We start from the raw sequence: 17,927 nt of genomic DNA, 5'->3' as shown, positions 1-17,927 counted from the left end.
CACCATGGTCATGAGAAAGAAGTTATTGTAAGCTCCTGAGGGAGGAAAGCCCATGTTTCTCACTATCTGTCAAGGCTCATTAATGCTTCCTTGCAGCTATGCAGTGCATTCATCACTTAGCCTAGAGCCTCTTTCATGAGCAATGTGTCATGCTAGATGTATAAGTGTGTAGAATTTCCTAATTTTATAGATAACTGCATAGAAAAGAAAGTTTTATTTTCATTCGCCTGTGTGAAATGTGCAGCTTTTTAATTAGAGATGGTGGATTTGAGAAGTTTTATGGGGCCTTCTTGCTTCTATCTCCAGTAACACAGTGAAGGGGACCATTGGTGCAGATAATCTAAATCCCTGGCTAATCCTCTTTGTTGGGTGGGGTCATAGGCTCACCGCTGAGGGCCATGGGTCTCCTCACACCTGGGGTTTGACCATGGCTTCTCCCCTACCCCTACCCCAAGATAGAGGACTGTGGACACTTGAGTAATAAGGCCCAAGGCAGGAGGGTAATCAGCAAGACAAATAGCCCCACAGGGATGATGTGGAGCCTTTGTCTAGGGAACAAACAAAGGGCAGCAGGTCTTCCCTCCTAGAGTCTGAGAAGTTTACCCTGTTGCCCTCAATTCAGGTCTCAAAATTATTTGGATTGCAATGGCAAACTGAATTTTATTTTCAGGGAATTTGCAACTCCATACAAATTACCAAAGGTGGGACATCAAAGGGAAGGCTTGTTCTGTTCAGCTACAACCCCAGCTGGACAGAGGACAGAATAAAGACCTTCATTGTCTGGTGTAGTAGTTGCATCCAGTCCTGGATTCCACTCAAAGTGGGGTTTTTAGCTGCCAGCAAATAATAACGCAATGACTTCCTGATCCTCATGGTTTTTAGTACCCGATTCTTTGAATTCGATCTTAAGTGCATTGTAGCCAAGAGGTACCACCCAGCAAGAAAGTCTTGACAGTCTTTGTCACTCAAATTGGCCATTTGGCAGTCATTATATCTCAATGTCAGGAATCTCTGAAATTTTCTATGGTGCTGGAAGAAACCCTGAACTTGGAAACAAAATAATGATTGCTTTTTCTCCAAATGTGCTTTAGAATATCAGCACCCAAAACATACCTTGAGACAAGCTTTTAAGGGATAATCATTTACCTGGTATGGGTTAGGTTTTCAGCTTACTTTTAATTTTAGTACCCCATTTTGAAAATGTTTGCTCTTTCTTGCTTTAAAGCAGCCCATGAAAGATCTGCTAATATCTGATGTGATGGAAAGGCAGGGAGGGGAACACTCCACCTTCTTTCTGTCTTCTATTTTCTTTTGCAAGCAAAAGTATTTATTTCAACACTTTAAACTCATTTGTTTTAAACATCTAAAAGAGGAGAAAATTAGCCAATGCTATAGATAATAATATTGAATCTGTATTGCTTAAATACTGTGAGTTGGATCCTGTTCCGAGTACTTTATAGACACTAGCTCATTTAACCCTCTCATTCTAAGAAGAAAATGGCATAATTGGATGAGGAAACTGAGGTCCAGAGGAGTTAAGAGCTCATTCCAGATATCGGGGCTATAAAGTCTCCCGCCCTTCATGGTGGACTCACAGGCTGGGTGCCAGAGGAGCGTGATAGCAAGAAAGAACTGAGGTCAACTGCTGCCACAGTGTGCATCCAGGATGCTTCTCTCCAGTGCTGCAGATATTATTGGCATGTGTCTTTATGGTGCCAGTTACCTCTCCCTTACAGCAAAGAGATCTCATCGACAAAGCCAAGACCCACAGGGAGCTCTGGGAAGAAGGCTGTCCTGGCAGCAGCTTCCTGGCCCCTCTCCTTGTTAGCACTCGTCGGAGCAGCAGATGATGTATCCAGGAAGCTGCCAGTCTCCTTTCCTCTGGCTGACAGAAACAAGATCAGCAACCTCCCCTGCTACCCTTCCATGACCTGAAAATAAAGGATGGCTTATATTTGTGCTCTGGAAAAACAGGCTTCTGTCCGGCAGGTCTTGGTCTTTCTGGTGTCCCTGTCCCTGGGCAGGTTTCCCCAAAGCTTGTTCTTCTGCATGGTGAAGCCATCATGACCTCTAGAGCTGTTTAATGCCCTGAGAAGGAATGTCAACCTGTAAAAATTGAAAATCACATGGACTTTAAACACACATCCCTTATAAAATTTTTAAAGCTTGCTGGATTTTATTAGACTATGTGAGCCAGACTGAGTATATTAAATTTATGAATCCAATTGATGCAGTACCATAATAATTCAATACAATATGCTTATGTCATTAAACTCATAAAGCAGATTCTCTGAATAGCTATAATGAATAGTCCTGATTCTGTAATCACAAACTAACATTTTCACCCTGATGAATTTCAACTGGGAGCTCTCAGACTTCCATGTAACATCAAGAAATAAATGCCATATTTCAAATGATGACTACTTCAAGTATTTACTTTAAAACCTGGGATAGTAAAGGTTGCTGGTAGAAAAGAAGTACCTGCAAAGGCAGAATATCTCATTATAACTGCAAAAAGGATCAGAAGAAATGGCATGAAGTGGAATAGAACACTAATTCATGTCTTGTCATAAATTATAAACAGAAATTAAAGACGCTTTCATCTGCCCCAACTAATTTTATTCCCTCATTTCTCACCTTACTCTCAATCCCATGTGTTTTAATTTTCTAGGGCTTTGTAATAAACTATCCCAAATTTTGGTGCCTTGAAACAGTTGCTGTTTCATTGTTTGTCTTTCTCTGGTTCTGGAGCCTGGCCAAGATGAGGCTGGATGCTTCATCTGCTCCGGGCAAGGAAAGGTCAGGCCATTCATGTGGCTACATTCTCAGCTGAGTCTCCACTAGAGACTGGGCTTCATAGAATTCTCCCCAGTGTATTTCCGGGGTTAAAACAAGTGATAGGCCTCACGTGAATTCAAGGGGAGGGGTGACACAAGGATTGAACCTCAGGAAGCTTAGTTCGTTGGGACTTACAGTTCAGAGAACTACCAGGCCTTCCATTTCCCAACCAGTATCCTCTTCACAGCTATCTTTACCTCTTCTGGACCTTGCTCTTGATAGTTGGAAGCTTCTATTGAACAAAAATGGATTCCGCCTTCAGACTAAGCTTATTTTTAAATGATTCTTGAAATTTTAGACATTTGGAAACTTAATTTTGATATGATCCTGCCCAAGGAGATGGACACATTTATCAGAAAGATGCCTGGCTGTTTAAGGATGCACATTTAGTGTTCTCATCCAGTCTCTGTCAACTATAGCTCCTTCCTTCATTAAAGAAACAAGGAATCTGGATAAGAGTCCCCAGCTACAAAATTGCCAGTTTTATGGAGACTCAGGAAAGGATTGGGTAACCTTACAAAGATTTTTTTTAGACTTGAGTTATTGTTCAGACAGAAATGTCGAGAACCTCCTCTCTGACATTGCTGACAAGAGTATAAATTGGTAAAATGCTTGTTAAAGAACAATTTCACAATATTTAGTAAAATTTAAATACATGTAGCCTTTGATTTAGAAATTTCACTCTAAAAATATACCATACAAGTGTAATATCTTTACGGAAATGTGGTTATTTATGCCATCGTTATTTGTAATACTCAACATTGTGTTCTGTTGTTCAAGTTTTTCCTGCACCTAATATTTGAACATTTACCATGTCAGATAGTATTTTAGTTACTCAGTATACAAACATTGAAAAAAGGAGTGAAAAATCCTCTACCTTGCACGTTTTGCATATTTTCAAGTTAGGGTTTTTCTTTAGCCTAGAGTGGCCTTGAACTCATGGCAATCCTCCTACCTCTGCCTCTCAAGGGCTGGGATTGAAGGCGTGTACCACCATGCATTTTTATGAAATTGATGCAAAGAATTGGAACAGCCTAGATGTGCACTAACATGTTGCAAGCAGAAGTTTCAGTTTCAGAATGAGAACCTTTATGGCTTTGTGAGATTATTCTCGGTATAAACTGTTAGATGAACAAAATAGAATGTATAATATGTCTCTTCAGCTTGAAGTAGGGCTAGTGACTTTTATATTTGCTTATGTTGATATAAAAATTCTCTGGAAAAATGCATAAAAACCAATAATGGTCAAATATTTTGGGTATTAAATTTGGGAAAACAGTACAAACAGAATGTTGAAATAAATTTTACACACAGAAATAGTGACATGTCTCTGTGCTTAGAACTCATGCATTAGAACTCAGTCAGTCACAGCATGGGTCATGGCAGTTGAGAAAGTAGCCGCTAGCCACACATAAGAATTTCACTCGATACTAAGATTAAGGTAAAAACATGAGTCGTGACATACACCTATATTCCTAGTATTTTGGGGTGTAAGGAAGAGGATCAAGAGCGTAAGGTTGGACTTCCAGGTAAGATGGCCGCATAGGAGCCATGCCAAACCAGCCTAGGGAGGGATTTAAGCAAAACCCCAGCAAAGTATACTCTTCTGAAAAGTGAGGGAGTACAGGTTATTCTTAGACACAGTGGAGAAGCCGGAGAGACCAAGATCCACCAGAAAGGAGGAAAATGGCCAGAATCCCACTGAGGCACTCACGGCCCACTGGTCCACAGGATCCGCACACTCACGCCTCACTGCCCTGCCAGGCACTACAAGCAGTGGCAGCAGCAAAAACCAAACAAGGGGGTTTTTCAACTTCATCAGCCTTCTTGCAAAGGTAAGAAATCTGAAGATCAACCAAGGAGCTACTGAAAGGGATACAGGTGGCACTGTGTGAGCAATTCCAGGAATCTGCCCTTTCCCATCCACCAACAATCAGAACTGCGAACCTCCTACATTCAGTCCCCAGTGGCAACAGAACCAGCACAGCTAATCAGAACTCCAGCTCCACAGCACAACTCAGAGGGATCAAGGTGGGCACTCAGCATTGATGAGATTGGAAGCTACCCCACAAGGTAATGAGGCCAACTAACCAAAAAAAAAAAAAAAAGACAGGTACACAGGCCTGCATTGGAAGAGCTAATCTCTCTTTCTTTGTAAGAGCAGGTTATGGGCTATATATTCTTGGTTGGCTCTACCATTTTCAAATAACCTGTGTTTGGATGTTGAATATTGTTGCTTTTGATGCTTTCATGTTTATAGGGCCTTTGTCTTTTACTTCTGTCATTACTGGGGGCAGGGTTTGATCCAGATCAAGGCTGACCTGGAGCCCAATTCAGAACAGAAATCTCTACCTCCAAGCTGACAAGATTAAGGGTGTAGAACAACACACACCCTTAGGGATTTTGGCTTTATAAGACTTTTAATCCCCACAATTGCATACTTTGTGCTGGTGTTTATTGAATGTATATATTGCTCAGTTGAAGTTTAGAATTTGCCAGTAAATTGTTCCACTAGAATCCTTGCTTAGCAAGCAAAGGATTACTTCTGTAGCTGGATTGGGGTACAAGAGCTATACCTGGCGCCTGAAATTCACATCCTCAATGTATGTATGTAAAAGTGAATTGCCACATCCAAGAACACTGCAGATAAGTAGGAAATCCAATCATCAAACAATTCAGGATGCAAAAGTTGCTGCATTATAATGCAAGAAACTCAATCAAGACAATACAGTCCCATCAACCATTGTAAATCCATCAGAAATGATCACCAATGAGACTGTTTTAGATGTAATGCCTGACAAAGATTTCAAAAAAAAAAAAATGATGGTGTCTATACTCAAAGAGAACAAAGATGACAACAAAGGAATTAAAGAAGAAAATCAACTCCTAAAAGAGAACACAGGAAGCCAGCTTAATGAAATAAAGAGGTCATTACAAGACATGAGTAAGGAAATAGAAATGTTGAAGAAAAACCAGGCTGAAATTCTAGTTCTGAAGAATACAGTCAGTGAAATAAAAAACTGTGGAAAGTCTCGCCAGTAGAATGGGTGAAGGAGCGAACAGAATATCTAAACTAGAAGACCAGGTGTCAGTCCTAATACAGTCCAACAAAGAGAAAGACAAGCTAATAGCAAGGTATGAATAGGAATTTTAAGATATCCAGGATACTCTGAAAAGATCAAACATAAGAATTTAGGGTGTAACAGAAGATGAATTTCAGTCCAGAGGCTTAGTAGGTGTTTTCACCAAAATCATAGAAGAACATTTTCTCCAAATTATGAAAGAAAAGCCAATGCAGATACAAGAAGCCTTTAGAACACCAAACAGACAAAACCTGGAAAGAACCTCTCCTTGCTATGTTGTAATTAAACTACTAAACACGCAAACCAAAGGAAATATATTGAAAGCAGTTTTAGAGAGAAAGCAAGTCACCTATAAAGGTTACTCAACACAAACTTTAAAAGCCAGAAGGGCTTGGAGTGATGTCTTCCCAGTTCTGAAAGATAACAACTGTCAACCAAGATAACTTTACCCTGCAAAGCTATCTATCCAAATTGATGGAGAAATAAGGATATTCCACAACTAAAGGAATTTATGGCAACTAAGCCAGCTCTACCGAAAATACTTGAAGTAATCCTTCATGCAGAAGAGAAAGCAAAACACACCTGAGGAAATAGGAAATATAAACCACACCCAAATAACAGCTAAAACAAATGAGTAAAGGGAAAACAGGAAGCACTACAAAATAAGAATGGCAAGAATAAATGCATACCTTTCAATAATAACTCTTAATCAGTGGCCTCAATGCACCAACCAAAATACACAGGCTTGCAGACTGGATTAAAAGGCAGGATCTTGCCATTTGTTGCCTCCAGGAAACTTATCTCTCAATAAAAGATAAACACTGTCTTAGGGTGAAAGGATGGAAAATGGTATTTTAAGCAAATGGACCTAGGAAACAAGCAGGGGTTGCTATCCTAGTATCTGATAGGATAGACTTCAAACGAACATTAGTGAGGAAAGATAAAGAAGATCATTTTATACTGATTAAAGGAACACTCCAACAGGAGGTCATTACAATTCTAAACATATATGCACCTAACATGGGGGCTCCCAATTTCATCAAGCAAACACTATTAGACTTAAGGTCACAGATAACATCAAATACAAATGTAATGGGTGACTTCAGTACCCCACTTTCACCAATTGTCAGGTCATCACAGGAAAAAAATAAACAGACATCTGAATTAAATGATGTCATGGAACAAATGGACCTAATAGTTATCTATAGAATATTTCATTCAAATGCTGCAGAATATACATTTTTCACAATGGCACATTGAACAGTCTCTAATATACATGATATATTAGGACACAAAGCAAATCTCAATAAATACAGAAAAATTGAACTAATCCCTTGTACTCTATCTGCCCACAATGGGATTAAACTGCAAATTAGCAACAAGAAAAACTACAAAGCCTACATAAATTCATGGAGACTAAACAGTACACTATTGAATGATTAATGCGGCATTGAAGAAATCAAAAAGGAAATCAATAAATTCATAGAATCAAATGATGATAAAAATACAACATACCACAACCTTTGGGACACAATGAAGGCAGTCCTAAGAGGAAAATTTATAGCTCTGAGTGCCTATATTAAGAAATTAGAAAGCTGGCCATGGTGTCACATGCCTTTAATCTCAGCACTTGGGAGGCAGAGGTAGGAGGATTGCCATGAGTTCAAGGCCACCCTGAGAGTACATAGTGAATTCCAGGTCAGCCTGGGCTAGAGTGAGACCCTACCTTGAAAAAACAAAAACAAAACAAAACAAAAAAATTAGAGAGTTCACAAATAAATAATGCTTCACATTAAGGCCTTGGAAAAAAAGAACAAGTCAAACCAAAAATCAGTAGATGAGAAGAAATAATAAATGTTAAGGCAGAAATTAATGAAGTAGCAACCAAAAAATCCAAAGAAGAGTTCAAGGTTATCCTTATCTACATGGTGAGTTCAAGGCCATCCTGCCTCAACAACAGCAACAAAAGAATACAGTAGAAATGTGAATTCTTTTTCCCAGTTGCCCTGGTTGTGTTTTCTGTTCTCAGGAGCCATACAGCTCCTGAATTGTGCAATGCTGGTTGTCATACCTGTTCTCTGAAGCCTACTCTAGAGCATTTTACAGCAGTCACACCTCAAGTCCGTGGTGTGAATGTGGCTGGAGGTTTCACCTCAGCCTTGGAGTCCCATGCTCTCAACTGGGTTCCATCTAGCTTATGTGAGGAACAGATTCTCTTTCAGCTGATATCTGCTCTCTGCTGTGTGCTTCAGATTCTAAGCTAGAGTTCAAAGCAGGAACTGGTGATCTGCAGCACTGCTATAGGGAGCGTTCTCTGGTGAACTGAGTGACTTCGATCTTGTGTTATCCTCCTTCTCCTTGAACCTGTGGAAACTGATAGTCTACTCCTATGATTGTGATAGAGCAAAGCAAAGGGGAAACCATTCCTGTGGACTTCCACCACCCCTTTAAAAGCTGGGTTTTCTGGGACCTGTTGCAGAAGACTATGCTGAAAGTTGAAGTAGGATGGGCTCCAACCACTGGTTCAAACAGGGAGGGTCCAGGTCCAAAAAGTAGGTGTCTTTGTGAGCAGGCACAGTCCTTGACTGTCAGCCAACAAAGGGACCTCAAAGGGAACCTCAGTACCACAGTAGCCTAGAGCTGTATCGAAACAAAAAAGCCAGTGAGCTTGAAAGCAGTTCTCTTCTAGAGCATCCAGGCAGGACCCAGCCTAATTTGCACTTTGATGTTGACCAATAAAAGGTGAAGCAGAGAGCCTCACCATACTGGGCCCGGATTTCTGATCTACAGAACTGTGTTCTAATGAGTAGGGGTTGTTTCAAGCCATTAAAACCAGGTGATTTGTATACAGCTATGAAAATCAAGAGAAGTACACAGGTCAGATCCACCCTGCCACTTGTTTTTATACTATCTGTGCTTGTTGCTCAAGGGTACCCACTGCCATTTTCCCAGTGCTCACTACCTGGCTGGTAGTCATGCCTCACTGCCCCATCTACATGCTGGGGACTTTGCTGCTGATAAATGCTTGTCACTTAGCAGTTGAGTTTTAATGTAAGAAAGGGCCTCAGCTCTGATCAGCTGCTTAAATTTAAATGGTCATGCTCTATAGGGGAGAGAGAGACACAAGGAGTGGATGTCACCAGGCCAAGTATGAAACTGCTCTGGGTCACCTACTCTTTGCTGACTACAGAGTGTGCCCAATACCTCAGTGTCATCTAATCCAGTAAAATGGTAGGGTAGAGCAGGAAGTTTCTCTCTTGGTACTTAAGGGTCTACATAATATAGCATTATTGTTGCCTCTTGGCCTACAAAACCCAAGTGGACAATCCTGATCATAGAAAAAGATTATTTAGACTTAGAGAGATGCCTCAACAGTTAAGGTACTTGCCTGCAAAGCTAGGCATCTGGCTTTCATTGATGGTTGCCCACATGAGGCCAGATGCATAAGGTGACTCATGCATCTGGAGTTAAGTTGCAGTGGCTGGAGGGTCTGGTGCACCCATTTTCTATCTGTATCTGCCTCTTTCTCTCTCTCAAATAACATTTTTTAGAAAAAGATTACCCAGCCTTGATGTGGGACAATAAAGGCTGGAGAAAGCGTGTAGGCATGTAAGCTGGACATGGTGCAGGGGAACCACAAAGAATCTCACACTGGAAGTGTCCATAAAGGTGTCCAGTCCCTCAGAGTACCTCTGGAAAGATGGTAGAGAAAGAGGAAGTTGAGAATTAGTAGGTATTTGGAGACTCATGAAAGCTCTTGGGTATCATTGGCATTACTTGACTGACACTTGTGTATGGCAGAGGAGGGGGAGAAGCACCAGAAACCTGGCAGGACTCCATGGGCTGAAGAGAAGCAATTGCAGCACACAGTGTATGGGACCTAGTATGAGGTATGGCAAAAGCCAGACCCAGGGAGAAGTTCCGTGTCCAGGAGTATGCCCACTGCACTGTCTGACCAGGCTGCACTACCAGAGCCTCCCCTCTCCAGGCTTCTTACGTGCTCTCTGCCCTGCCTGGAGCTGACTTCCCTCCGGATCTCTAGCTGCTGAGCTCTTACCATTGCAGTCTGACATTCTCCCCCCTTCCCAGGACTAGGCAGACTCCTTTTGTAGGTGCTGCTGACGAATCTCTTTCCAATTCTCCATGGCCATGTCTTAGTCACTGTCTGTCACCTGCCAGGACCTAAGTCCCTCAAGTCTTCATCACTGCTGAGACCCCAGCTTCTAGCCCAGCCCAGGAAGATAAAGCCTTCTCAATCTTGATGGAATCCAGGAAGGAGGAGCCCATGAAAAGCAAGCTAACACCTGCCCCTAACAGATGAGTAAGATATGTGGCCATGAAGGAAAGTGACATCATGCAAACAAACAAAAAAAAAAAAAGGTTGGAACTGGAAAATGTTGTCTTTAGTATTACTATTTTGAATAACTTTATCCCAGTGAACTTGAAAATGTAAGTGAAGTGGATAAATTTTGCAAGACACATAAACAGTAGTTTAAAAATCTTCCTACAAAGAAGCCCCAGGCTCAATTTTATAAGATTACTAAAATATTAAAGGAAATCATGCCAACCACACATAAATTCTTTCAAAGGAAATTATTATCTTAAGTGAAGTATCCCAGGCTCGGGAAGACAAATACCACATGTTTTGTCCTGTATCATGAGATAGGAAAAGAAAAGAAAAGAAAAAAGGAAACAATACATTGATATAAAAGCAGAAGGGGTTGGTACTAGTTGAGGGAGGAAGGGGGCAAGGGATGGGGAAGGGATTGTGGGGAAAGTATTAACAATGCAAGAAATTCCAATCATGAAAACCATGACTTTGTATGCTAATTAAAGAAATGGTGAGGATTTTCATGAGGGAACAAAGTCCCCACTGGAGCAAGCGAGGTGAAATCCTCAACATTGAGAGGTGCCCATTCTACTCACCACACAGGTCTGGGGCCTGGCACACTGCTTCATGGAAAGTAGGTGTTCAGTAACTCTGCCAGATGCTTGATTACCTGAACCAGAGTGCCCTGATTTCATCAGTGTGGAGGACATTGGAGGCCGGTTGGGAAATGAACCCAACATACTGGATGATCCAGTATAGCCACATTTTAGGATTTTTAAAATGAGTTTATAGGTCAGAAGACTTGGCTAGGTAGGTTGCCTTGAGCCCACTGGGTCAATTTATGACACAATGGGGACCAGACCTTTTCTAGGTCTAGAAACACAGCTGGGTACCTCTATCCAAACCTGAAACATCTTCACAGCTTGTCAGTGATGAATTCTCCAAGTTGTGCCAGGTCAATGAAACCTCTAGGACTTACTAGCGGATGCTTGTTGTAAGACGCCAGTCCGCCTGGTGACTTCTGGAAATGAGGAATGGCACTGAACGCTCTTGCTAAATGTCACAGCAGAAAAGCAGATAAGGCCCATTACATTTCTGAGGAACATTTCTTAACAATTTCAGTAACTTTAAATTAAGCTATGGATTTATGTTGAAATTTCGTAAAATAAAGAAGGATCCACAACAATAAGATTGCTGGAAAAATCATTAGAATGACATTAGGGTGATGTACTGCTGCACAGGAACAAGAAGCAAGTTGCAGTTAGAGTCATGAGATTTATTAAAATAAAGTTTTAGTCTGCTTCAGTGATGAGGTGTTGGGGGCTTCTGGGTCTCTGGCTCTCTGATTTGAACCCAGCATGGCTCAGGGAAATTTTGCGGAAGAGGGGGCAGAAAAAATGTCAGAGCCACATGTTGGGTCATGATATGCAGAAACATTTATCCTACCCATAACTGACTGCTAACTCCACAATGCATGACCCATATACCTCAACAAGGAGGGGCCAAAGGGAGGGGGTAGGTCATGAATGAGCCCAATAATGGTACCAAACTCACTGTATTTGCCGAATACAAAACTAATTAATAAAAAAATAAAAAATATATAAAGTTTTAACAACATGAAATAGCCATGACTTCACCCTCTGGTAATTAAATTAAAGGGGAAGGAGCCAGCAGATAGGAAGCCAGGGCCTTTTGGATGCTCCTGAAGACCTTAATTATTAATAAAATCACCTGCACATGCATGTTCACACCCACAGATTGATTATTGAAGGAATATTCTGGAATCCTACTTGTGCAAGGTTTTGAAATCCCTGAAGGCTGCATCACATCTCAGGCTTATGGGCCTCACTGTACTTTAAAGGAGAGCAAGAGAGAATTGGCATGCTAGGGCCTCTAGCCACTGCATTCCAACTCCAGACATGTGCCCCACCTTGTGCATGTGCATGACCTTCTGTATGTGTGTCAGCTTGTGCATCTGGCTTACATAGGATCTGGGGAGTTGAACCTACGTCTTTAAGCTTCACAGACAAGCACCATAACCACTAAGTTATCTCTGTAGGCCCAGGATTTACTTTTAAGGATTGTATGATACCACTCTATCTCCCAAACTTGACTGTTTGGGTTTTGTTTTAGCTTGGGTTTTGGTTTGGGGGTGGTGGTGGTGGTGGTTTGGTTTTTTTTTTTTTTAATTTTTTTTTGTTCATTTTTTATTTATTTATTTGAGAACGACAGACATAGAGAGAAAGACAGATGGAGGGAGAGAGAGAGAATGGGTGCACCAGGGCTTCCAGCCACTGCAAACGAACCCCAGACGTGTGCACCCCCTTGTGCTTCTGGCTAACGTGGGACCTGGGGAACCGAGCCTCGAACCGGGGTCCTTAGGCTTCACAGGCAAGCGCTTAACCACTAAGCCATTCTCTCCAGCCCTGTTGTTTGGTTTTTTGAGGTCTTGCTGTAGCCAGGATGACCTGAAATTCACTATGTACTCTCATGGTGGCCTTGAACTCACATCTATCTTCCTATGGTTGCCTCCCGAGTGCTAGGACTAAAGGCATGTGCCACCACACCAGGCCATCTCCCAAACTTGAAATGCTTACTCTGTCCTCTGTGGCTACTCTCCTTGTCTAAGTCTCTGCCTGCCTCTTAAAATGTCATTTTCTTCATAGAATGCAGGGACATGTTCTCATCCTACGGATCTTCAAGGAGGTCCTATACACTCAAGAGCTGGGAATTGCTTTATACAAAGAGCCCATTGACATAAATTCAGATTAATGGTCTTCCATGTTCTCCTGTGTCATACGATTCCCCACCCAGAGCCCAGTACCTGCCAGCCTGGCTTCTTCACATATGTGATTTGCTGAATTTAGAATCCACTCCTCCCTCCCCAGCCACACAGTTATGATCCCAGACCCATGAAAGGAAGAGCTCTGGGAAAGGAGGAGCTGCATGCACCAGGACGACCCTCCCAACTTGGTCAGTTGGCCTATCTACCTAAAATGACTCCAGGGCAGGGATTCTGAACACCACAAGCACATAATCAGTCCATGTATCTCTCACATGGTGATAAGCAGTAAGAATCTGAAACAAAGGAGCATATCCATTAACATGGAGTTCATAGCAGATGATACTAGTCTGTGCTGGTAGAAGTCCAGATAGTGGATAATGGTTACCATTGAGGGAAGGATTGCAGGTGGTAGGAGAGGCACCAGGAGGGCCTCTAGGATTGGAGGTGTTGTGTTATTTATAAACAGATGTTGATCAGAGAGGTATGTTCATTTAGGGAAAGTTCATTAGGTTGTATACTTACGTGCTGTACTGTCTTCCGTCCATATAACTCAACTTAAAATTACTCATCAAGGCTATATCTCAGCCTTTTCCTAAACCAGGCAGTGTGCCACAAGTGAGCAGAACTGCAGAGAAGAATGACATCCTGTGACCTCTAGACCCTTCTGGAACATTACTTTTGTCTACTTACAACTGCCCCAGCCCTCAGTTATATCCTCCACTAGAATGAGATCAACTCAATTCAAATAGGTGGCTATAGACAGATGCCTTGTTTTGCAGTCCTGGGAATCACATTGAGATCACCGCAAAGAATACTTCCTAGCCAAACACCATCTGCCCATGGAAGTGTGTGTGTAAAAGAAGCCAGCCTGCCCCATATTCTTATAAGCAGAGATATGTTTTACAGAAAGCAAGTTCCTCTGTGGTGTTTTAGAAGTGTTCAGATCTGATCTTTCTGTCTAGAGTTTTCATCAAGCTCTGCTTATGAATGTATTTAGAGAAAAAGACATTACCTGCAGCTGAGTTAGGGTTCTCTCTTAGTGGTCGTGGGCTGGCAAGGAAGATGTCTCCAACACTTCCCCTTTCTTTTGTTTATATTTTTCACTTGTACTTTTCATGTTTACATAAACTTCAAGTTTTATGGGCCCCTTGTGAGGTAATTATGACGAATGTTGACAACATCTGTTTCCCTGTTTTAGTTGCCTCCTGGTCTGCCAGAGTTCATCTGGAGGGCGAGCATGTAGACAGTAGTCTGCTATTGAGGCAGCCTATGGCATACCTGAAGCAAGAGTTAACCCAGGAGCTATGGAGAAGTCCTCCTTCCTTCCTGCAGCCAAGTGGCACCTCCATGTGCAAGTGGACAAGCGCTAGAACACCCTCATCTGAAAAATCTTCGCTCTTGCTCTGCAATGAACATTTCATTGCAGGCCCGGCCCTTTGAGTGTTGTCTACAGCACTTGCTGGCCACATTGGATAAAATTCAGGTCCCTCTAGAGTTGATTCTCCCACTGTTCTCCCCTAGGAAAGTAGAAGTCAAATTTCTCTTTGTTCCTCTAATGCAGAGAGAGTGCTAAGAGTGCCATCTTTATCCTTCAGCAGATGTCATTGGCACTTGCTTGCTGCAACTGATTGCCACTTCTGGGTCCTCTCAGAAGAGGTTACCCTGCAACCCATAAGCTAGAAATGTTTGGTTTAAATCTGAGTGAAGAGCACATGCTTTCTGATCTTTGTAGGTGGTGGTCAACCTCTCTCATGACTCCCAGGAGCAGCCTCCCCACTAAAAAATGACTGTTAGAAGAAAAAGTATACATAATTCTGGGGTGATGCCAGTGAGTGTTGTGATATTGTGGTGGTTTCAGATTTTCTTTGGGAACAAGCGCAGGAGCAGCTAAGGCCAGGGAGTACAGCACTGTGGGAGAGTGCTTGCCTGGCATGCATCAGGCCCTGGGTTCTATCCGCAGCACTGCAAGGTTCTATTCAGAGGAATGTGCAGTTTATTTTTGCACAGTTTATTTCCATCAAGCATAAATTTAAAGTTAGATGTTAGAAACTATTACTAGTCAACATACTTTCCTTGAGCTGAATGACATCTTTCTAAAGTAGACTCGCAGTTAACAGTTTAAAAAGGCAGCTGAATTCTCTAGGACAAAATTTCAACTGAAGCTTTAGTTACATTTGGAGACAGATAATTCAGTGGGTCTGTTTTGTACATTATAGGCTTATCAACATCCATGGTCCCTACCCCCAGCTGCCTCTCCCCCCACAACACACACACACACACACACACACACACACACCCCTCCAAACATTGCCTGATGCCTCTGTGGAGCAGAGCTGCCCCTGGTTAGGAGCCACTGCTCTAGGATTAGGCTGAGTTTCGTTAGGCATTATTTTTGTTACAGGCCAAAATTGTAACACTTTGTTTGTAAGCTTGTGCCAGGACTATTTCTATTTTTTAAATGAAGTGAGGCAGTAATATGGTTTAGGTGTAACCCCTTCCTTCCTCCCCCCAGTTTCTATTGTAGATAAGATTTGCCTGACTTGAAATGCGTGAGCTTTTTCTATGGAACCTATTCTGCAATAGGTGTTTCCTGTATCCACATGTGATGGTGTTCACAGCTTCTCAGAGCCTTCTCTCAGGCATCTTTTCTCTCTATGAACCAGAAAAGTCAAAATAGTGTTTTGAGAACTGGGGGAATTGCTTAGTGGTTAAGGTGCTTGCCTGCAAAGCCAAAGTACCCAGGTTTGATTCCCCAGGACCCAAGTAAGCCATATGCACAAGGTGGCACATGTGTCTGGAGTTCATTTGCAGTGCTGGAAGCCCTGGTGTGCCCATTCTCATTCTCTCTCAAATCAATAAAAGTAAAATTGTAAAAAATAGAGTTTGGGGGTTAGAGGGGTGGTTTAGTGGTTAAGGCATTTGCCTGCAAAGCAAAAGGACCCAGATTCAATTCCCCATGACCCACATTAACCAGATGCACAAGGAGATGCACAAGTCTGAAGTTTGCAGTGGTTGGAAGCCCTGGCTCACCCATTCTCTCTCTCCCTCTTTCTCTGTCAAATAAATAAATAAAAATAAAATATTTTTTTATATAGTGTTTTATTACCTTGCTATGTAGGAAAGCAAGATCAAGGAACCCAGAGCAGTTCACTTTAGCAAAAAGTTTTTGTTTCTAATGGTTAGAGAACTTTAAAGGTGACCTATAAATATTACTTCTTGGAGTTAATTCTATGCTATAAGTAGAATGCAAAGCAGAGACTGAAGAACTTTAAAGTCTATACCAATATATGCCACACTTAACATTACTTACTTGGGTGGACAATCTTTTGTCCTGTTTTACTGAGGAACTGGGGTTGAGGGTAAAGTTTTTAATAAGGGTGCTAACTCGAAGCACCTTGGCTGTGAAGCACATGCCCAGGGCTCCATTCATTGCACAGGATGTGTACAGATGGACCTTTGGTGGTATCACTGTGATCATAGAACTAGGCCAAAATTTTCTGCTGTGAACCTGGCTATCATGGCTGTCTTCCGCTTGGGCTTACGGTAGCTAAAGTGGTGAAGGCCTTCCTTGGGTGCTGGTCTTCCACGGAGTGCCTTCTTAGGTCTTACAAGATAGATAATGCATCGGTGGACGGGAAGCTGGAACTTCTGTGACACATCTAGCAGCATGTTGACCATGTTCTTCTCTCTTGTCTCTCCCTTAGAAATACCTCAGAGACTTTTTCAATGTTATGCTCCAGTCTGCAACATCTCCCCTCCACATCAACAAAGTGGGGCTGACCCTTTCAAAGCATACCATTTGTGAGTTCTCGCCATTCTTCAAGAAAGGAGTCTTTGACTACAGCAGCCATGGGACAGGGTAGAGCCAGGCTGATAGAAGAACCACCAACACAGTGCCTTCTTGTTGGAGTGGCTCCTATGCAAGGTGGCCCCTGCCCCAGGATCCCAGCCTGCCTCATGCGGAGGGCATCGTGCAGCAGCCAGCCCGGACCACCTCACATGCCATATCTAGTGCCTGAGTTTGGGAGTGGGATGTTTTGCCTGCCACTGGTGATCCTGACAGGCAGTTGTTCCTGCTCCACCACAGCTGAATGTGGCCTTTTCCCATAGTGCTTCCTTCTCAGTGTGAAGCCAGTCTGTCCCCTCTGGAGAGGTGGATGTGGTTTGCTTATTGTGAGACTTGGGACCTCCCAGAGTGGGAGGCTTACCAGACCATCTTTAAATGGTTTTCATCTGGTTCCCTCTTCCACCAAAATATGCTTATTTTCTTATATCCCATGTGGCTGGCTATATCTTAAGAAAGATATTTTAAATTATTTTATTGTATATATTTTTTTCTTTTTTCCCCATTTGAATCAGAACTTCTACATAATACCTAAATTCTGATGTTTACAAAAAAAAATTCATGTTCTGGAAAAGGGTTATTTACTCCAATCATGACTAGAGTCTTCCATGCCTGACAAATTGGATGTAGGAAACATTGCTTAAAATGTATATATAAACAAAAGTCCCTACAAATAAGACATAGTTTAACTTTGAATATATGAGAATATTTTCCCAAGTCTCAGTGGCCACTGTGCCTTCTTGGGCTTCTTCACAAAAAAAAAAAAAGTTCAGAGCTAGATGTATATGTTTAAACATTATTTGTTCATAACATTTTGTTATAGGATCTTTACCTTAAAAAATTAGAATTTAAAGTAGTTTCTTCATAATCTCTAAATCACTCAGGACATAATGTAGCCTTGCACATATATGAACAGTGAACCTGCTCTGTTTTACAAAAGAGAAAAATGTAAGTAGAAAAAGATATGTGTTATATATTGCAATGTATATAACTACCCACAGATTTATATATGTACATACTCTTGTACAGTAGTATATGAGCTGCATA

The 17,927-nt window shown here is 41.9% G+C and overlaps 1 protein-coding gene across 3 annotated transcripts in view; it reads left to right on the top strand.

Annotated features, from left to right (window-relative positions):
• The window catches only part of Kif16b (kinesin family member 16B), a 303,646-nt gene extending 286,294 nt beyond the window's left edge, over nucleotides 1-17,352 (top strand). For all 3 annotated transcript variants that reach the window (XM_004661532.2, XM_045156259.1, XM_045156258.1), the window contains one exon: nucleotides 16,741-17,352. In XM_004661532.2, the coding sequence (XP_004661589.2) occupies nucleotides 16,741-16,899 (159 nt within the window). In that variant the 3' untranslated portion in view covers nucleotides 16,900-17,352. The remainder of the gene's footprint in view (nucleotides 1-16,740) is intronic.
• The last annotated feature ends 575 nt before the right edge of the window (nucleotides 17,353-17,927 follow it).

The sequence above is a fragment of the Jaculus jaculus genome, chromosome 8 (genome assembly GCF_020740685.1).
Source record: "Jaculus jaculus isolate mJacJac1 chromosome 8, mJacJac1.mat.Y.cur, whole genome shotgun sequence".
In the NCBI taxonomy this organism is placed as follows: Eukaryota; Metazoa; Chordata; class Mammalia; order Rodentia; family Dipodidae; genus Jaculus; species Jaculus jaculus.
Note: the sequence above shows the minus strand (reverse complement) of the source record. Positions and strands in the feature narration are given on the sequence as shown.